General features: G+C 40.1%; 1 protein-coding gene across 21 annotated transcripts in view; it reads left to right on the top strand.

Moving 5' to 3' along the window:
• The window catches only part of PTPRK (protein tyrosine phosphatase receptor type K), a 569,400-nt gene that overhangs the window by 455,441 nt on the left and 91,690 nt on the right, over positions 1–22,269 (top strand). For 19 of the 21 annotated variants that reach the window (XM_005280229.5, XM_065588555.1, XM_065588553.1 and 16 more), the window contains exons 8-10: positions 4,995–5,297; positions 16,104–16,213; positions 17,321–17,522. In XM_005280229.5, the coding sequence (XP_005280286.1) occupies positions 4,995–5,297; positions 16,104–16,213; positions 17,321–17,522 (615 nt within the window). The remainder of the gene's footprint in view (positions 1–4,994; positions 5,298–16,103; positions 16,214–17,320; positions 17,523–22,269) is intronic. The other 2 variants (XM_065588559.1, XM_065588557.1) reach the window with 1 other exon arrangement.

Genomic DNA, 22,269 nt, shown 5'->3' with positions numbered 1-22,269 from the left:
AGGTTGACGATGGCATCAAAAGCAGTGAATAGACAGCTGGCATTACCAGCATGGGAATCAGAGTGGAGAAAGTAGTGCTGCTTGAGCAGGAAGATGGCAGAATAAATTTGTAGTGGAGGAAGTCCACATGTTCATGGAACTTTCTCCAGAGATGTTCAACAGCATGAGAGGAGGAGACGAAGCAGCATGTATTGAAGTTAAGCCAAAATTGAAGACAGACCTTGAGGTGGAAGAGAGAGTGTGCAGATAGGGGTTGAGTGTAGCTGAGAAGTCATGTATGTTATGTTGTTAGAGTGTAAGTTAGGGAAGGAAGGGGTGGTGGAAAAGGGGGGGTGATATTGAAGGAGACAATGGTGATTAGAGGGTGTATTTTGTCCTTTTATGAAAGAAAAAAAAAAGTTTGATCTGTCTAGGATTAGTCTAGTCTAAACTATTACATGGCCTCTGGCACCATGATATCTGAGCACCTACTGCTCCCCCAGTTTGAATCTAGATTTAGTATTGAATCCAACTTCCCTCAACCCCTCACGGAACAGTTCCCTACCACATATACGCTCTGTTCTCCCTGATTTAAAGATAAAAATGAAATCCTTCACATCTCCTGTCACCATAATGACCAAAGAGGGTATGCCGTTGGCTAATCAAAACACTCAGATTTACTGTCCTTCCTGTCCGTTATCTTGGAAATCTTTCAAATGCCAAATGATTTTCTCTCCTCATACAGCATCTAATGAGCCACTTGAGCCCTTTGCCACTGCCCCACATGAAGAGTTGTCCCCTGTAAGAAATGCATTTAATTTATGGTTTTAGTTCTTTGAGGAAATGACTTTTGAGTAGAACTCCACGTTTTAATGTTAAAAAACGAGATATAATGCCAAAAATCCCAAATAGTTAACTGCTTTATTTAAAGTATATTTTAAACTCAAAAACAAAAAACTTGAATACTGTCCCTTGTTATAGCTTTACACCATAAACAGCAGCTTGAGCTTGCAAAGCAGTATAATGAACACCAAATTTGTACAAAGTTAAAAATAATTTTCCAGATACTTGAGAAACAGTTACTCCTTCACAGCTGAAAATCCCATTTTGATTCTTGACAGTTCACAAGTCACCTAAAATGGCAGTCTGTTAACTGTGATTTGTTCAGGTTTAGGAAAATCTTGGTTGCAAAATTCAGTACTTGACAAATAAGTATTGTAGGCCCTGATTCAACTAAGGTTCTTAAGCACATGCTTTAATTTCCTTGCTAAATCAGGGCCTTAAAGAACCTCTGCCAGGGGCAGCCAAAATCCTAGAGCCAGCCCTGGGAGCCAGGTACATCTGAATACTATTCCTGGCTCTGACAATAAATTGCCTTGTGGTCTTGAGTAAGTCACTTAACTTCTCTGTGTCTGTTTCCTCATTAGTCAAATGGGAATGATAATATTTACCTATCTGAGAGGGCCCGGTGTTGAGAAGATTAATGTTTGTACAGTGCTTTGAGCTGTGTATTATTGTTACTATTTTAGTTTCAGTTCATTGATTAAGAAATTGGGAATGTTCTGGAAGGAGTCTTATTCCATTCACGTTAAGCAGGGGATACCACTTTGGTAAACCTAATATAACAGAGGAGCAAGTTCTGGAGTGACATTCATACTCTTTAGACAAAGCAGTTCTAAGTGTGATTGGAAAGTTCAAGGGAGGGAAATTACAACTACCAAGGGATGAGATTAATAAATTGCTACACACCCCACCACACGCTTGCTTGGACTGCTGTTCCTGAAAGGATACCTTTAACTGAGAAAATAACGATCAATTGGATTGAAATTACAGGAGAATTAAGATAACGTTTTGGGGGAAAGTAAAGCTCTGAAGGACGTCATGGCAGTGTGGGTGGGGGAGGGAGCTTCCTCCTCTTCTTATCTAAAATATTTTTTTCATAATGAGATGCAGCAAGTTTCCTGAAGCTTACTAAGCAATTCAATAGCTTTTTATCTGAGAAAAATAATTATTGGAAGATTACTTTCTACCAGGGCCTTACAGATGGAGAATTTGTGGTGCAGCAGTTTAAAACAATTGGACTTTACCTCTAGAGAGCCCTGTTGTGAATGTTTTTTCAGAGGCAAGAGTAAAATTGTGTTTAAAGCATCATTTTAGCAGCAGTGGGACAGTTGGCAGAATTTACCAAAGCTGTTGAGAGACTCTGTAGACTTTAATTACCATCTCAGTCGTGCAGAATTGGTTAATCTCTGCCAAAGATAAGAGTGCCTGTGAGAAAGCTAGATCATGCTTGCTATCTTATTTCTCCTTTTTCGACAGGTGAATAAAGGATGTTTTTTAATATCTCCTCTGATACTGACACACATTTGTAAAATTTGCATAGAATTGTAAAATACTTTTTTCAAGATTAACAAAGCATATTTTTTTTTGTTTCAAAAATCCTATGTAACATAGTGTGAATGCATATTAAAGTTCAGACTTGGAGGAAACCAAATAAAAATTCAGTGCATTTCCCATCACCAGTTGGTCTAAGGCTCTGCTTGATTCTCAGACATGCAAGGCTTGAATCTTCAGAACCAACTATCCTATGTTATTATGTGCATATGCTCTTTTTAAATTAATTTAATACATGGAGCAGGTTAGAAATGTGTGTTTTATAGCGCAGGATGGGTGCACTTGGGATAGGAAAAAGAAAAAGAAAATTGAGAACAGTGGGATCATTTTTAGAAGAGAAAGTAATATATAAAACAAAACTTGTCTAATTATACAGACTTCCACTTATTTTTTTAGATTTCAAATTCTCAATCAGAGTGCATAGGGATGTTTATTCCTGTTATGGTCTGTCTTAAAAATCCAAGTCTAAAGGTTGTATGCAATATTGTGGTAGCCATGTGGGTCCCAGGATATTAGAGAGACAAGGTGGGTGAGGTAATATCTTTTATTGTACCAACTTCTGTTGAGAGAGACAAGCTTTTGAGCTTATATGGAGCTCTTCTTCGGGTCACCTGTAAACTCAAAAGCTTGTCTCTCTCACCAACAAAAGTTGATGTATAATATAAGATTATCTCACCCACCTTGTCTAAGTCTAAAATATCTGGCTAAAAAAGTCTAAAAAGACTTGGTATTTTTTGTTTCCTTTTTATATTCTCCTAAAACATTGGAATATGGATTTTCTACACTTACTAAAGGGAAAAACTGATCCTGAACCATCCCATTCTGAGGTCTAGTCTACACCTAAAGTTTAGGTTAATTTAGCTGTGTTGCTCAGGGGCGTGAAAAATTCATTCCCCCCCACCACCACCACCACCTCCAAAATACATAGTTAAGCTGACCTAAGCCCCAGTATAGACTGCCTTCTGTGGGGGTGCCTTTATTACATCAACGAAAAAACCCCTTCCACAGAGCTTATAGCATAGACGTATCCCGAGGAACTATCAAGTTACTGCCATTCATTATAACTACTATTTTTCGGATAGATGAGCAGACAAGTAACACCCAGTGCTCACTTTCCAAAGGAAGCTTATGTCCCTTCATCATCCATCTGATCTCCATGCACCCATTAAATGATTTCTCTCAATCCTATTAGTTTTGTCACATTGGGCAATGTGTTCGGAAGGCTACTACCCAGGAAGTCTAATTTTTTTTCTTTTACCATGAATTTGATAGTAACTCAAGGGTGGAAGAGAAAAATTAAATTCAAGCTCATAGTGGATTTGAGAGGGAGGTGATGGGTTAATGTGAATATTAAGAAAACTAATGTGTGACTTTTAATCCATAACTGTGTGTGTGTAGAGAAAGAAAATTAAGTAGTTTGGTTGCAGTTGTCTTGTAAACTGCATGCTGAATAGAGTATATTCCTTGAGATTCACACACATTTGGATAGGCCACCTGTGCTTTCTACAGAACATTTGCCTACTTGAGACTCTTGATTCATAAAGGAAAATTACACAGGACAGTCGCACCTCAAAAAGAAGAATACGTGTTTCACGTATGTGTATTCTCTTGTTGTTTTCACCTTGAATCAGCAAAGATACAAGGTTAAAGTGTACCCTAGAGCTTGCTTTATTTTCTTTGGCAAGCAAATATATATTAAGAGTGTAGAAACATTCCCTTGGTAAATTTCTAGTGCAGCTCCAGTGTATATATATTCATGGTCATGACTTTCATTGTGTAATCATTTTAATTAAGTTTGACTATAAAAGTTAGTCTTGCATGAGGGATGAATTCGCTGGAGAGATAATGATAGATTGATGGCAACCCAGCCAAGTATCCCATGTTCTGCTGTTACTTTCTAGCTGAGTGGAAGTTCATGTGCAGATAACAGTTGAGCTTGAGTGATGGTGCACTGATTACTAGCTCAGAGCTATGCACAGACAAAGTGTATTGGGTGGTGAAAGGAGGTAGAATATGATGTAAACATCCAAAAGTGTTTTTGTAATATTCCTTGGCTTTCTTGCTCAAATTAATAGCATCATTACCGAAATAATAAACGTTAATGAATATCTGCATCATTTTTGTAACTGCTAGTTTAGTACAGCAATTAGTGTAATTAGTATACAGCATAGCTTGGTGGCATGATAAATCATACCGCAGAGCATGTTGACTCTTCACCACTATGATATATTATCTAATTTACTCATTTAAAAAACGATAAAGGGGAAATAGGGGGAAGTTAGCAACAACAGCTGTGGTGGCCTTTTGGTCACTCTTCCTGAATTTGCCTTCTGTATTCTTAAATGCTTTGAATTGTTAGCACTGTTAATTAACATTTTATTTTTAATGTTGGTAAATCTTAATCACTGATTGAAACCTATGGAGAAGAGACAAAACAGAAAGAAATGAAAATGTGTGGCATTTCACCTCAGGATATTTCTTGCAAGGGATGTCACTTCTTCCAGTGATGGGTTTGTACTTGCTGGGTATCTCCGGTGTTTTGACATTTCTAAGTGTATCACTTAACAAGTTAATGTGGGAAATGTTAACAGTGTTACTTCATTATATTCTGTGTCTTCTAGAGCCCATGAGAACACCAAAAACTCTGAAGATTGCTGAGATTCAGGCCAGACACATTGCAGTGGATTGGGAGTCTCTGGGTTACAATATTACTCGATGTCACACTTTCAATGTAACTATTTGCTACCACTACTTCCGTGGTCACAATGAGAACAAAGCAGACTGCTTGGATATGGACCCCAAAGCACCCCAGCATGTGGTGGATCATCTGCCTCCTTACACAAATGTCAGCCTCAAAATGATCCTAACTAATCCTGAAGGGAGAAAGGAGAGTGAGGAGACCATTATTCAAACAGATGAAGATGGTATGCACAAATGCTATTATAGACATGATATCTAATCTAAAGGAGCGGGAGGGAATGGTGTAATGAATTAAAATACTTTTCCTGATGAACAAAAGTCACAGTCTGTTACAGGGGTGGCCAAACTTACTGGTCCTCCAAGCCACATGCGAAAATCTTCAGAAGTCCGAGAGCTGGAGCACATCTGCCGGGCTCCAGGGCTTGGGACTTCAGCTCTGCGACAGGCACCTGACAGGACTCTGGGCTTCAGCCCTGCCCCTGCTGAAACCCTGAGCCCCAGAAGGAGCACCCCGCAGGGCTGAAGCTCTGTGACCCCACTCCCCGCTGGGCAGAAGGTCCTACCCCACCACCTCGCTGCAAGGCAGAGGTCCCAAGCTCCCTCCCCTCCCCCCCGCCCTCAGAGTCTGGTAGATGGAGAATGGGGGGGGCGGCATGGGGGGCTCCGCAAGCCTCACTTTAATGGAAAAAGAGCCGCATGTAGCTCACGAGCCACAGTTTGGCCACCCTTGGTCTATTAATTAGTTGTAAAAAGGTTAAATGGCCCCCAAAATTGGGGCTTTTCAAATATTTTAGTAGTCATTCTGAAAAACTAACTGAAATGGACCAACATTTAGCCCATGCCACTGTGCATAACTTTTATGTAGGATAAAAATGTTTCCTTAATTATGAAATATATTCATATAGGACATGAGGACCATTTGTGGTGTTAGTTAAGGACTTTTTTTTTTTAGAATATTCAATGGAGGAAATTTATTCTGTACATTTATATTTAAATATTCAGTTCAGCATTGCAAGATTCTACCTGAAATTCAAGATAGGTTCAACAGAATGTTACATGTTATATAGCACATATATTATCTATGAGCTGACTTTTTAAAAAAGAGAAAAAGTAATTTTTTGAGACCTCCTTCTTAATGTCCCTGGTTTAAGTCCACTAGCAAGACAGCCTTACTTACATGAGGAGAAACAAAGGACAGATTTAGATGTTTATCAAGCTATTCAGTGATTGTCTGTTATGAATCTTAATTTGGAACTAAAATAGCATTAACTATAGTTCCTTAATTAGATGCAAACTATAGTACGGAAATAGAGCTGGCTTAGTTACCTTTAGCTGACTAACTGCTAATTCACATAATAGAGAAAGAACCAGTTTATCGTGTGTGTGTGTGTGTGTGTGTACATACATGTAAGGACATAGATTAGGGCTGTCAATTAATCACAATTAACTCATGCGATTAACTAAAGAAATTAATTGCGATTAAATAAACTGATCGTGATGAATTGCAGTTTTAATCGCACTGTTAAACAATAGAATGTCAATTGAAATTTATTAAACATTTTTGATATTTTTCTACATTTTCACATATATATATATCATAGAATCATAGAATATCAGGGTTGGAAGGGACTCAGGAGGTCATCTAGTCCAACCCCCTGCTCAAAGCAGGACCAATTCCCAACTAAATCATCCCAGCCAGGGCTTTGTCAAGTCGGGCCTTAAAAACCTCCAAGGAAGGAGACTCCACCACCTCCCTAGATAACCCATTCCAGTGCTTCACCACCCTCCTAGTGAAATAGTGTTTCCTAATATCCAACCTAAACCTCCCCCACTGCAACTTGAGACCATTGCTCCTTGTTCTGTCATCTGCCACCACTGAGGACAGCCGAGCTCCATCCGCTTTGGAACCCCCCTTCAGGTAGTTGAAGGCTGCTATCAAATCCCCCCTCATTCTTCTCTTCTGGAGACTAAACAATCCCAGTTCCCTCAGCCTCGCCTCATAAGTCATGTGCTCCAGACCCCTAATCATTTTTGTTGTAATATATTGTATTCTGTGTTGTAATTGAAATCAGTGTATATTATTTTGATTACAAATATTTGCACTGTAAAAATGATAAACAAAAGAAATAGTATTTTTCAATTCACCTCATACAAGTACTGTAGTGCAATCTCTTTCATGAAAGTGCAACTTACAAATGTAGATTTTTTTTGTTACCTAACTGCACTCAAAAACAAAACAATGTAAAACTTTAGAGCCTACAAGTCCACTCAGTCCTACTTCTTGTTCAGCCAATCGCTAAGACAAAGAAGTTTATTTACATTTACAGGAGATAATGCTGCCCTCTTTCTTATTCACTAGAAAGTGAGAACAGGCATTTGCCTGGCACTTTTGTAGCTGACATTGCAAGGTATTTGTGTACCAGATATGCTAAACATTCATATGCCCCTTCATGCTTTCACTACCATACCCAGAGGACATGCTTCCAGGATGATGACGCTCATTAAATAAATAATGCATTAATTAAATTTGTGACTGCACTCCCTGGGGGAGAATTGTATGTCCCTTGCTCTGTTTTACCCGCATTCTGCCATATATTTCATATTATAGCAGTCTCGGATGATGATACAGCGCATGTTGTTTATTTTAAGAACACTTTCACTACAGATTTGACAAAACACAAAGAAGGTACCAATGTGAGATTTCTAAAGATAGCTACAGCACTTGACCCAAGGTTTAAGAATCTGAAGTGCCTTCCAAAATCTGAGACGGACGAGGTGTGGAGCATGCTTCCAGAAGACTTAAAAGAGCAACATTCCGATGCAGAAACTACAGAACCTGAACCATCAAAAAAGATCTTCTGCTGTTGGTATCTGACTCAGATAATAAAAATGAATATGCATCAGTCCACGCTGCTTTGGATTGTTATCGAGGAGAACCCATTATCAGCATGGACGCATGTCCCCTGGAATGATGGTTGAAGTATGAAGGGACATATGACTCTTTAGCGCATCTGGCATGTAAATATCTTGCAACACCGGCTACAACAGTGCCATGAGAATGCCTGTTCTCACTTTCAGGTGACATTGTAAACAAGAAGCGGGCAACATTATCTCCTGCAAATGTAAATAAACTTTTTTGTGTGAGCGATTGGCTGAACAAGAAGTAGGACTGAGTGGACTTGCAGGCTCTAAAATTTTATATTGTTTTATTTTTGAATGCAGATTTTTGGACATAATTCTACATTTGTAAATTAAACGTTTATGATAGAGATTGCACTACAATACTTGTGTTAGGTGAACTGAAAAATACTATTTCTTTTGTTTTTTACAATGCAAATACTTGTAAATCAAAAATAAATATAAAGTGAGCACAGTACATTTTGTATTCTATGTTGTAATTAAAATCAATATATTTGAAAATGTAGAAAACATCCAAAAATATTTCAATAAATGGTGTTCTATTATTGTTTAATAGTGCGATTAATGGCATGATTAATTTTTTTAAATGCCTTGACAACCCTAACATAGATACATAAAAGAGAAAACTGAAACAAGTGCAATGTGTTTGTTTATGTGTACAAGCAGTGAAGTGAGTTGTGTAAATGCTGACTGCAATCAAAACTGGGATGTGGTGGAGCATTTGTGTGTTTTTAACATATCAGTTTTTACAGCAAACAGGAAAAATGATGTTTCAGACAGTGCAATAATGAAGAGAGGGTTGCGGTATTTCACAGTATAGCTAGAGAATACAAGGAATTGTGGAGAACCACAGAGATTGATATACAGGAATTTTTTGAGACATACAGAATTTTAATATTTTATGCAGATCAAATTTTGTGTTGTTTTCTGTAGGTGGTTAGAAATATAAACCAGAGGGAACTATTGATATGCCTATATTCAATATAGGGATTTATGGTTGCTGTATTGCATGAGAATCAACAAAGCAATGATGCTATCCCCACGTGATTTGAGTTTCGTTCTCTGTTGCTGAGTAGTTGCCTTTTCAAGATATCCTTTTATTCTCTTCTCATATCCTTTAGCCAGTTAGATTTGCAGAATTTGGCCAAAAAAAACTATAACATGTACAAACCTCACCTTGCATTTAACTTTTGGGTTATTGTTGGGAATATGGAGAATGAAGGCTTTTAGATCAAAAAAGATACTGAATCTTGTCACTCTAGTCAAATGATCCACTGGTGTTTGCCAAAACACTTGATTTTCTGAATCTTCCCACTTGTATATCAGTGACCTTGTTTATACTTGGAGTTAGTGTTAACGTGAGTTCCCCTCTCCTTTACTAGGAGTAATATATATTCTTTGAAACCAATTATAAAGTCATTCCAACTTTATGTTAATGAAGTCAGAAACTGTAGCAGCAGAGTTTTTCCATTTCTCTTTCTCCCAGTCTAACCCTGTACCTTGAGCCCAGTGTTGACTGTTCTTTGTATCAGATTTAGGAAGTGACTTTTAAAGTCATTTGGCTATGTGAGAGGGTGGACTAGGTCCAGAAGCACCCTGCTGGAGGCCTCACGGCCCTGCCTCACCCCGCCTCAGAATAAGAGCAGAGCAAAGTCCTCCAGGCAGCCTAGAGTGGCTGCAGAGGAACAACCAATCAGAGGGGCTGATGGAGCAGCCAGTCTGGGGCCAGAAGGGCCCTATATAAGACCAGCAGAATAGCAGAGAAGTCAGTTGCTTTGTGGAGCTCGAGGAGTGAACACTGCGTGACTCTCTGGTTGGAAGAACAGCGGTACCACGGACAGCTCACTGTGGAGAGCTCACTACAAACAGTACTGAAGCCCCACGGAACGCTGCTGAAGAGCAGCAGGACCAGCAGAAGGCAGTGCAGGAAGGCTGAAGCCCAGTGGGATTGAGCACAGAACCTGGCCAGGCCAGCGAGGGTACTGAGATGGGTCCTGCTGATCTGGCTGAAGATGAGCCCAGGGAGGCCTGCTGAAACACCACCATCTGCGGGTACCCAAATGGGCCTTGGCTGGGTGGTTGAACAAGGCAGTGCCTCTGAAAGAAGCCTTAGAGCCCCATACCAGGACCATGAGAAGAACTTGCACTATATACCCCGGAAGGGGGTCAATGTATGTGGCTCGGCCGGAGGGCTGAGTTGCTGAAGACCTGCCGAGAGAACCATCGGCCAGAGGGGTGCTCGTGAGAGGTGGGTGCTACCCTGTGAAAAGAACTGTGTTTGCAGGCACTATCAGCCAGAGAAAGGGGGCACTCGCGAGAGGCGGGTGCCAACCCCGTTACAGGATGTTATTTGCATCAGTGTTCAAATTGAAAAGGATACTTCTACAGTGCCATGCCCGTCTTGTCTGTTCTCCCATTGTTTACCTCAGAAAGTACTTTGAAACTGTGTACTGGTAATAATTGTGTGGTAGGACTTTGTTCTGTGATTCCCTGAGTGACCATTTTAAGTTTTTTCTCTCAAATCTTTTTCATTTTAGTAAATTCCTCAGTTTTTCCATTTTTAGAATTTGTATTGGAAAATTAGGTGGAATATTTCTGTGGAGCTGGCTTAATTTCCAGATCATATTGTGTCTTGTAGTCTCCTATACCAGCAAGAGAGAGTTTGTCAAATCCTAATCTGTGTATTTACAATAGTAAATACTGTGAAAATGGTAAATACTGATGTTGGGTAACAGAGGTGGATTTTTTTTTTTAATATACTCTTTTGAAACTTTACATCTTTTTTTTTTTACATATTTAATCAGCAATCATGTATATTGATTCTCCTTTTTCTCTGTCTTTGTACATTCCCAGTTTCACTATGCTTCTTTTTTCCCTTCTTCCACTCCTTTTTTCTCTTCCTTCCTTCATCTTACCTACTCAGTTCTTTTCCTTTCTCCATATTCTTTTGTCCCTTTTTCCCCACCCCCATCTTATGGCTTTATAATCTTCTGGAGGCCTGCAGCCATAGTCTACATACACCAGAACAGTGGTTGTCAAACTTTTCTGTCCCATGAAAACTCCAGCATCCCATCTCATGAAGCTATGGACCCTCCTCCCATTTAGCTGTATGAGAAAGGCAGGGTTATTGTGATCCCCTGACATCTGTTCACAACCCCCATAGGTTTCAGTACTTGCCGGTCAAGAACCCATGTACAAGAACAAAAAGATCAGATACTTGAGTGAAGTTTGGATGCCATTTTCACAACCACAAAGTACTTTACTGCAAGTATTGTAAGTGGATATTTACCCCCGAGTAAACGTTATCAGTTTCTTGCTGGTACATTACCTTTTTTTATACAACAAAAGGAATTCTTCTTACACACACTATATAGAGATATAGGTACAGTTATAGTATTTCCATGCAGCCTTCACCGTGGAGTGTATCCTTAATAATAATGAAAATATTCTGTTGACACTTTCATTATTATGTAGCAGGAAAACTGAAACAATATGGAATCATTTTATAATAGTTGATGTCCATTAAAACGTTCTAATAAAGTAGTAGTAAATGCCTTTCCTATAAAGTTAGTGCAGGACAATATTCAACTGACACTATTTGGGAATTACAATTTCTTTAGAACTTTATAAATTGTAATTTAATGCAAATTTAATGCTCTAAAATAATTATTCTGATGTCAGATCAATTGATTGTTATTTTTAAGTATAGTATTCTATAAAGTCTGCCATCTTATAAATATATAAAACAATGAATTATCAGCTAGCACTATACAAGTATATAATTTCATGAAATGTCTTCTTGTGATATCCATAAATCATGAAAAGGGCTAGTGACATTTCCATCATAAATCCATGATGAAATTCCCTTTCAATTTACGGTATATTTATTATTTTTTATATTTTTAAATATAAGTTCAGAACTCTTTGTGCAAACAATTTGGGAGCCCTATCCATATTGATATGAGACTCTCCATTTCATTCGAAATTGACAAACCTTGTTTAAAATAAAATTGATTTACGCACATAAAAACAAGGGAATTCAGAATTAAGACTGAAGCTGTGGTCTAAAGATATGTGTGTTACAAAATGCTGGGCCCCAGAAGAGGTTGAGGGGCCATTGCAAGGGAGGAGAAAAGGGAAGTCTGACGGAACCACAAACTCTCTTTTTTGAGTCACCCAGGTGAATGCACTGGCTCAAAGATTAGATGTCAGCTCCAATTTTTCTGCCACTGCCAAAAGCTATTTGTAATTTTTAGTTCAAATATTTGGCCACTGATTTGGAGTCTTAACTGAGTCATGTAATTTTTAATATATATATTGTGCTTTAATATAGTATTAATTATTAAAACAACTGAAAGGAGGAAAGAGACACCACTTGTGGAGGAGTATGGGAATTGACAAGATAGCTAGGAAATAGTGTAACAAGGCACTGGGCTTTGGGGTATACACCCAGTGGGCCTGTTTTGGCTTTTGAGTCCTTTTGGTGGGAAATGTAGTCACCAAACAGACAAGGGGTTATCTGACCAATTGTTATGTGACTGACTGCAGAAGCCTATATAAAGAAAGGCCTGGCTCAGCATTAGGAAGATGAGGTAAGATTCTGAGGAAAGTCCCTGTATGTGGACCTGTCAGGAGACCTTGGAAATGGCCAAAAAGACCTATCTAGGAGTAAAGATATGTCCTAGCCCTTATCAGTTTACAGAAAGTGAGAAAGATAGGATTGCCAAGTGTCCAGTTTTTGACCGGAATGCCCAGTCGAAAAGGGACCCTGGCGGCTCCGGTCAGTACTTCCGACCGGGCTGTTAAAAGTCCAGTCAGTGACGCAGCAGGGGCTCGGGACTAAGGCAGACTCCCTGCCTGCCCTGGTTCCATGCAGCTCCCAGAAGCAGCCGCCAGGTCCCTGCAGCCCATAGGTGCATGAGCAGCCAGGGAGGCTCCGCATGCTGCCCCGCTCTGAGTACCGACTCTGCAGGTCTCATTGGGTGGGAACCACGACCAATGGGAACTATGGGGGTGGTGTCTGCAGGCCCAAGGGCAGCGTGTGGAGCAGCCCATGCACCTAGTGGCCGCCAGAACCTGGCGGACGCTTCCTGGGAGCTGCGGTAAGCGCCTCTGGGACCCGCACCCCATCCCCCTGCCTGAGCCCAGAGCCCCTCCTGCACCCCAGAGCCCAAACCCCCAGCCAGAGCCCGCACCCCCTCCTGCGCTCTGAACTCCTTGGCCCCATCCCAGAGCCCCCTCCTACACCCCACACCCCCAGCCGGAGCCTGCACCCCCTCCCGAACTCCGGAGCCCCCTCCTGCACCCTGAATCCCTAGCCCTGCCCCAGCCCAGAGCCCTCTCCTGCACCCTGAACCTCTAATTTCTGGCTCATCCAGAACCTGCACCCCCAGCCCAGAGTTCCTACCCCCTGCACTCCTGCCCCAGCCCTCACCTGCACCCCAACCTCCTCATCCCCAGCCCCACCCCAGAGCCCACACCCCGAACAGGAGCTCTCACCCCCCCTCCTGCACCCCAATCCCCTGCCCCAGCCCAGTGAAAGTGAGTGAGGGTGGGGGAGAGCGAGTGACAGACGGAGGTAGGGAGAATAGAGTGAGCAGGGGGTAGGGCCTCAGTGAAGGGGCGGGACAAGGGTGTTCGGTTTTGTGCAATTAGAAAGTTAACAACCCTAGAAATAGGCCTTTGTTGCCTGGTGTCCTGCGGTACGTTGACTCTTTCTACATAATATTTTTGTTAATAAAACTAGCTTTGAGGAAAGGGACATGGGGACTGGACTTGAGAATTCAGGCTTTATTTTGACTAACCTGGTTGGTGAATCTGCCCACTGGTTTACAGATACACTCCTCTTTAGAATCTCTTTGCTTTCAAATATCCCTCTCCTCACTTGCCAACCTTTGTTTTTAGGCACTTATTTTTTCCTCTACTTCCCTTCCCCCTCCCAATTTATGTGTCTGGCATTCTCAGCAGCAGAGGTTTATAATCACAGTTTGAACTTTTATTCCAATGCTTTTTTGGTGCCCGTGGAAAAAGAATCATGTAACTAACTAGGCTCATGTAGTGCCAGTCAGTTTAACATTATTGCTGCCACCATTAAAGAATATTATAGTGTAGAAGCGCAAACTATGATCATGCAGTGCGATCAGTCTGTGGGCTTCTCCCGCTGGGTGTTTAAAAAGAAATGTGGGAGGGTGCATGAAAACACAAGACTCCCGTAGTCCTGTGTCCAGTTTCACTCCTTTATGCAGCACAATCTCTTTAAAAATGAGACACAATAAATATTTTTTCAGGTTTCTTTGCAAACTATGTGTGGACATTTGTTTACCCCTTCTGCCCCCATGCTATTTTTAAAACTGTTTTAGCAAAATATAAGCAAGTGTGTTTGGAATTCTCTAGCTACAGTCCCATACATTCTTATACACACATTCTCTAGCTACAGTCCCATACATTCTTATTCAGATGTAAAATGAAAGATATCACCTGGGTCAAACTACATGTAACACTATGCTTCATTGGAGAAGAGTAGCAGCCGAGCATTCCCATGAAAAATAGACTGATGCCTATGGCAGCATCCTTGAATGCCACAAACAGCACAGAGGGGCTGTCATGGCACATCAGCCTTTATCCACTACACAATCTGTGTCAGTACAGTGAAGCAAAACAGCAGTATATGTGTTTAGTTAACTTCTCCCAAGTCTTCAACTGACAGATGGATGAACAGTTCCTATGAAGTTGGGTTGGAGTCTCATCTGTTTACTTATGGGCTTCTCTGACTCCATGAATTTATTATTAATGTATCAAATTATGCTGCCTATCCCAGAGGTCAGCTCATCATTTATGTCTTCCATGTAGACTGAAATAAATCTTACTGTTGTGACAGGCCATTCTCTGTTCCTTGATTCTGCTAACACGGTGCATAGCACTTCCTTTGATCCAGTGATTTTTAATTTATTTTTGCCCCTTACAAAATTGCAGGATACTTTGAAAATAAATCTCCAGGAAATGTCATGTGTGAAGCTCATTGCATGTTGGATTAAGCGGGGAGGGAGGAGAAGGGAACTAATTAAAAAGGGAAGATAAATATATGCTTGGATATTTAAATCAAAACAAGATGTTAAGTTGAGAGACTTTTTAAAAATAAAATCTTTCTTACATTCATTCTGCACTCCCCCCTTCCCACCAATCTTTCAAAACATTCATATTCAACTCCAGGCGAGCTGCTGATGGTTAAAAAGAACCATATGCACAAGGGAGTGTGAAAATCTTGTAAACTGAAAATGGGAGATAACTAAGCACTCAGACCTAGTACTGATGTGATTACTAGTTATTATGAATCATACTTCAGGTAATGGGTCCTAAAGTGATTCTTCAAACCTTATTATACGGGGGATGGGGAGACATTGATATAAGAAACTTTGGTCATTCTAGCTTAGTTCAGATCAAAGCTTTGAAAAACTTCTTTTATTTGAAAGATTGAAGCAGGCAGTTCTCCCTCTACTGCAGCATTAACATTGTTGTTGTGGAAAGTGGCGGTGATGGTTGAACTGCTGTTTTTTAATTAAGATTTTTAGTTTTTAAAACAACAAAGCTAGAAGAGGGGTGACTAACACCAAAGTTTCCCAGCATTTCTATCTTTTAGTAGATGCCAGGAGGAGCAATATAACATGTACTTAATTATATGATTATGGGCCTTTGATTTGGAAGGCTGGTTTTGAGGCAGTCTTCAAAATCCTTCTGCTGAAGTGTAGTCCTGGTCTTCAGACAGGTTTATTATTAAAGTTAGTGAGGTTCACTAAAGACTGAGTCTGTGATGTGGTTAGGTTTTTTCACTGTTTGCTTTGCAAGACCAAATTAATTTACCTTGCATGACGCATATGAAACCATGTTTGGGGAGCGGTCTCGACTGGGTGGATTCCCTGCATACCTGGATAAGAGTACACCCTTTGATGTGTTTGGGCCTTTTTTCTGCAGTAAAAGGAATACTAATATTTAGGGATTGCATTAACTGCAGTCATTGGTGGGGTACATCATCACCTGATGTTCAGTTTACTCCTCTCTCTCTCTCGCTCTCTCTCTAGAATTCCTACTTTTAAAAAATTCTAATTTATTTGCAGTGCCTGGCCCTGTACCTGTAAAATCACTAAAAGGGACCCCATTTGAAGACAAGATCTTCCTGAACTGGAAAGAACCTTTGGATCCAAATGGCATCATTACGCAGTATGAGGTAATAGAACATCTAGGAAGCTTAGGGTGATATTAGGGGCTTTGTCTCATATACACCACCACCCCCCAAAAAAGTGTCCCAATTTTTCATGCATGCTATTTGGTCACCCTAAGGAGGTTGGAGAGTGGGGAAATAATTACTAATGATTTTATGTGCTTATGGTTTGCAGAAAGATTCTGTTCAATTAGCTGTTACTCTGTTTCACAGAGTAATAGAATTATTGAGGTGACTAGAGTTTGTCACAATGCATAATAGTATTGGTTGGCCTTGTCAAGAAGCATTGCTGTGTGGCTATCACAAATGATGGAATCCATGAGTAAGTGAAACACTAATTTTAAATCTTGTAATATTAATATACAGCCTTCCAAAGCCGTGATTTAGTGGAGACCTCAGGAATCTCATTTGTGGAAAGAGAAGGTTACACACACAAATGTGAAGAGGATTATTAATGGTGAAATTGACTTATCTAACTTTGGCTACCCTCCCTTCAAGGAAGCCAGCACGCAAATTCTAGAATGATTCTTTTTTATGACTAGATGTTTGAGCCCTTGAAAAAAACATAAACCCACAGGGAACTTGGATGCAGGCACTTTCAAAATGTGCAGACTCTGGGGAAGAGTCTATCTTTCTTTCTTTTTTTTTTTTTTAAGTGGAGGAGGAAGGAATCTTAATGTGTACTAATTTGTTAGTTCATTAAAACATAAAAATATTTGAATTTCTAGTGTGTGCAGGCTCTGAACTATGCTAATGGAGTTCTTGACTGTATCATTGCTGGGTTTGAATATCCTAGCATGATTTTAGACAGTATTTTAATGTGACTGTTGGAAGAGGTAGAGTACCGAAGGGATGCTCCCTGCTAGCTTATAGGTATTAAGAATGTAGGGAGATAGAAGAGGGAAGAGTATGTATAGTGGTAAAGAAGAGTGAAACAGATTGTATTTTAATAACTATCAATAAAATAACATTCAGCAAATACTATATTCTCAAGATGTCTACAGTCAGGTATCTGCATGCCATCTATCTCCTTTACAAATAAGAAAATAGATAAAATTCTGCCCATGTCTGCCAAAAGCTCTAACATAATTTTAAAAACAATCATTTTAACAGGTCAGCTATAGCAGTATAAGGTCATTTGATCCTGCTGTCCTAGTGGCAGGACCCCCACAGACTGTATCAAAGGTCTGGAACAGTACGCACCATGTGTTTTCACATCTGCACCCTGGTACTACCTACCAATTCTTTATACGTGCCAGCACAGTCAAAGGGTTTGGACCAGCGACAGCAATCAATGTAACAACCAACATCTCAGGTAACTGAAAAAACAAAAGGCAATGTTTTTGTACAGTATGTTTCTGAGACTTTAAAAATAAGGCGAAAAACAAATCACCATGCACTCCACCCATTTAAAGCGATTCAACTTTACTGGGAATGTTTTGGGATATATTCTCTAAATACTGCTATAAGTCCAAGGGTATGCAAGTGCATTAAAAGAAAATGATGCACATATAATTTTCAAATGTTTTCAATTTTTTAATTTTAAATATTGTGTTTTTCATCCAAGAATTTCAGAGTGCTTTGCAAACATTAAGTAATTAAGTCTCACAATTATTTACGAGTTAAGTATTACTGATCAGGAAGTGAGGTGCAGAGAAATTACCCACAGGTGACACAATAATTTAATGGCAGAACAGGGAAGCAGAATCAAGGAATACTGGTGCTAATTGTCTTAAAAATCTCAGTATAATGAAAACTAGAGAACTACAGAATAAAAATATAAACAATTTGATAGGGAAATACTGGTACATGTAATTCTGTTACCCTTTAGTATTGTTCTCAAAGAATAAGGCTGCGGTTCATAGAGCTGGCAACTAGTAAAATTAGTCTGAAGTCAACCTTAAAGATTTAGTTGATTATATGACATGCTAACTTTAGAACTTGACAGACAATAGAAAGATAAGTCAGTTGAAAACCTAAAACAATGCTAAGCAGGTTATTTCCCTCAACTCTCTGTTGGGATTGCGCATCCTCCTGCTCAGTCTGGGGAGTAGATCACCAGGACAACACCCCTTTCTGTGGTTGCATACTATCCTGTCTCTTTCTGCGTCTGCAGCCCCTCTCTCATTCCATGAGCTGCTGCTGCCTCTCATGACTTCACCCTCCGGCCAGGTCACTCGACGTGCTTTCCTTTCCCAGAGTACCAAAGTCTTCCTTCAGCCATCCTAGGCAGTCTGCCCATTCACTGCCTTGTAGTGCCACTCCTTCAGTGGCTGGCAGAGGAACCCGGGACCACCCTCTACTCCCAAGTTCCGGCTCAGGGATCCTGTAGCCAGCCGTCAAGGCCAGTTTCCTTCTAGACCTTACTGCCTTCCCCAGAGCCTTGTCCTACATTCCTGGCTTCCCTGCTCTCTGGGTTTGCCAGACCAAACATACCTCCATTCTCCCAGGGAGTGACTGCAGACTTTCCTGGCAGCCCCCTTCTTTTTCCCATTTCTTGTCTCTATAGTCCCAGCCTAGCTTGTTCCTCCCCAGCTGGGCGCCCTCACTCAGTCCAGGAATTACTTAGTCACCTAATTCCTCTTAGTTGTGGCCTGTTGGGTTAATTAGCCCACTTCTTAATTAACCCTTTCAGGGCAAACATGGGGTGAACACATCATCACAGCCTCATTCTGCTATACTGATGTCTTGAAATGTTTCTAAAGTGGGGGGGGTCAAATTTTCCCAAATGTTACTTTAAATCTATGCGTGAAGCCCTCCTCATGCACTGCCCTCATCACCCTGTTTCCAAATACACACAAACGAGAGTGGGTAGAGGCAGTTAAAAGCAGAGCTTCTTAATTATGTACCCCGTTACAGTTTAGAGGCTAGAATAGTCAGGATGGGGTTAAACTAATAGCAAAAGGGGAAGGTAAAAAGAGAGAGAGTTGATTTTCAGCAGTGTTCATGATGTTGAGAACAAAATTAATCAAGAAACCAAAGGACATAAAGAGAAGAAATTCTTAAATTGCCTATACACTAGGAGCCTGGCTAACAAACAAGAAGAATTGGAATGGCTCATTTATGAGCATAAATTCAGTCTAGTTGGTATTATTGAAACCTGGTTGGTTGATTTGCACAACTGGAATGTTAAAATCAATGGCTATAACCTATTTAGGAAGAATTGAGTGGGCAAAAGGGGAAGGAGAGTGGCGCTCTGCCAAAAATGCCATTGTCTGTTTCAGAGTCACTGATAAGTCCGAAGAAAATGATCTTGAATGCTTATGGATCAATGTCTTAACAGATAAAGCAGAAGATGGGGGCACTAGTCAATGTCCGCTACAGACCTCCTTACGCATCTATCTATAATCTGTAGGGAGAAAAAATTGTGTGATCATGGGGGACTTCAATTGGAGTGACATATGCTGGAGGTCTCATGCTGCCAGTACTAAAATATCCTTGGATTTCTAAATATTATAGATGACAATTTTGTAACGCAAAAAGTGTTGCAGCCAACGTGGGGGAATTCTATATTAGACTTTGTCCGAGTAGGTAAAGAGAAACTTATCATAGAACTAAAAGTTAATGGTAGCCTAAGTAAATGTCATCATGATTTGATCACATTTATAATGTGTAAACAGAATACAGTCTAGACCAGTAATATATATACTTGGTACTTTAATACGGCCATTTCACAAAGCTGAAAACAATTATGAGCCAAATCAGTGGCTGATATAGGACTCAATTTATAATGAAATAAAGGAGGGTAATGTAACTAATGCAAACAAACATAGGTTTCTGGAAAACAGATCCTATCAAACTAACTTGATATATCTTTTTTTCCTGAGATTACAAGTGTGGTTGATAAACGTAATAGAATTGACTCAATATACTTGGACTTGTGTGAGGCATGTGACTTGGTACCACACGACATTTTAATTAAACAACTAGAACAATATAAAATTAACATTGCACACATTAAAAACTGGCTGAGGGATCTCAAAATGTAATTCTAAACAGGGAATTGTAATCAAGCAGGTTTGTTCCCAGTGGGGGACCCACAGGGATCAGTTTGTGGCTGTTTTTATCAATGACCTGGAAGAAAACAAACAAAAAAATCACCCCTAATAAAGTTTGCAGATGACACAAAAATTGGGGGATTGGTAAATAATGAAAAGGACAGATCACTCATCCAGAGCAATCCAGATGGCTTGGTAAACTGGGCTCAAACAAATATGATTTTAATATGGCTAAATGTAAATGTATACATATGGGAACAAAGAATGTAGGTCATACTTAAAGGCTGAGGGAATCTACGCAGGGAAGCAGTGACTCTGAAAAAGATTTGGGAGTTGTGGTGGATAATCAACTGAACATGAGCTCCCAGTGTGATGCTGTGGCTGAAAGAGCCGATGTGATCCTGGGATGAATAAATGGGAACATCAAGTAGGAATAAAGAGGTTATTTGACCTCTGTATTTGGCACTGGTGCGACCTCTGCTGGAATATTTTGTCTAGTTCTGGTGCCCACAATTCAAGAAGGATGTTGATAAATTGCAGAGGATTCAGAGAAGAGCCAGGAGACTGATTAAAGGATTAGGAAATAAGGCTTACAATGATAAACTCAATAAATTCAGTCTACTTAGCTTAACAAAGAGAATGTTAAGCGGTGACTTTATTATAGTCTTATAAATATCTACATGGGGAACAAATATTTAGCAATGGGCTCTTGAATCTGGCAAAAAAAGGTATGACATGATCCAATGGTTGGAAGTTAAAGCTAGACAAATTCAGACTGGAAATAAGGTGTGAATTTCTAATGGTGAGAGTAATTAATCAATGGAACAATTTACGCAGGATGGTGATGGATTTTCCACCACTGACAATGTTTACATGTAGCGTCATTTCAATTTTGAGCACTTTTAATGGGCCCCACAACCAGCCATTATCTTTTTATTTTCTAGTGAAGTATAATTCTCTTAGGAATGAACTTCCTTTACAATTTTTTTTTTTAAATTAATGGAGATATCCCATCTCCTAGAACTGGAAGGGACCTTGAAAGGTCATCGAGTCCAGCCCCCTGCCTTCAGTAGCAGGACCAAGTACTGATTTTGCCCCAGATTCCTAAGTGGCACCCTCAAGTATTGAACTCACAACCTTGGGTTTAGCAGGCCAATGCTCAAACCACTGAGCTCTCCCTCCCCTTATACTCCAACTTCTGCTAATGCGGTATAAGTTCTAAGAATTAAATAAAGAATACATTTTTATTTCTTTTTAAAGTGGAGTAATTTGTCTGCTGTCCTCATTTCTCATACAACTCATCCATCCTTTTCTGTCCTCCTTACCTTGCATTCTATTTCCCCATTTAGCCCTCGGTTTTCTTTCTTCCCACCCCCACCAACCTCCCAAATGGTCTGCCTGTAAGTTTTATTTTCACTTAAAGGTTTGAATTGAGAGTCTTAATCCAATTCAATGCAATGAAGTTAAGTCACTCCAGCCATGTTTCTAGTGTTGCTGAGTGCCTGGCTGGAAAAGGGAGGCAGACATTTCCCTTTAAAATGCCTCCTCAAAGAATACTCGCAGGTGATACTTCAAAGGGAAACTACTGCCTCCCCTCCTTGCCCAGTGTGTGATCCTCGGCAGTGCTACAGAAGTGGCAGAGCAGCTTTTAGCTTCGCTAGGCTGATTTGGAAGCTGTATTTTATCACTCTCCCCAATCTAGTAGTGTACATCTATTCTTCCGTGAAAATAAACATGAAACTTGAAAGGATAATAAAGTAGTGGGGGCCAGAGAGAGAGATTATAGTGGCTGCTGGGGGCGGGGGTCTGAAGACAGGTGATTAAAAAGGTGGAAAGAGGAGGCTAAAGAGAGATTTACAGACTTTTTTTCCTTTTTCGCAAAAGCCTGTAAACAACAACAAAAAAAAGTGCAAATGGAGGAAGAATACATATGTAGTCACCTTCTCCCATCATTTCCACCCCTTGTCCTCTATGAACTTATCTAACCTATTAGATATGGGGATATTTACGGGGTCTTTTTTACCGCTGGTGGGTTCCAGATATGCAACAGTGGGTGCCTGGCTT

This window comes from Chrysemys picta, chromosome 3, assembly GCF_011386835.1.
Source record: "Chrysemys picta bellii isolate R12L10 chromosome 3, ASM1138683v2, whole genome shotgun sequence".
NCBI classification, from domain to species: domain Eukaryota; kingdom Metazoa; phylum Chordata; order Testudines; family Emydidae; genus Chrysemys; species Chrysemys picta.
This window is presented reverse-complemented; position numbering and strand designations above follow the sequence as displayed.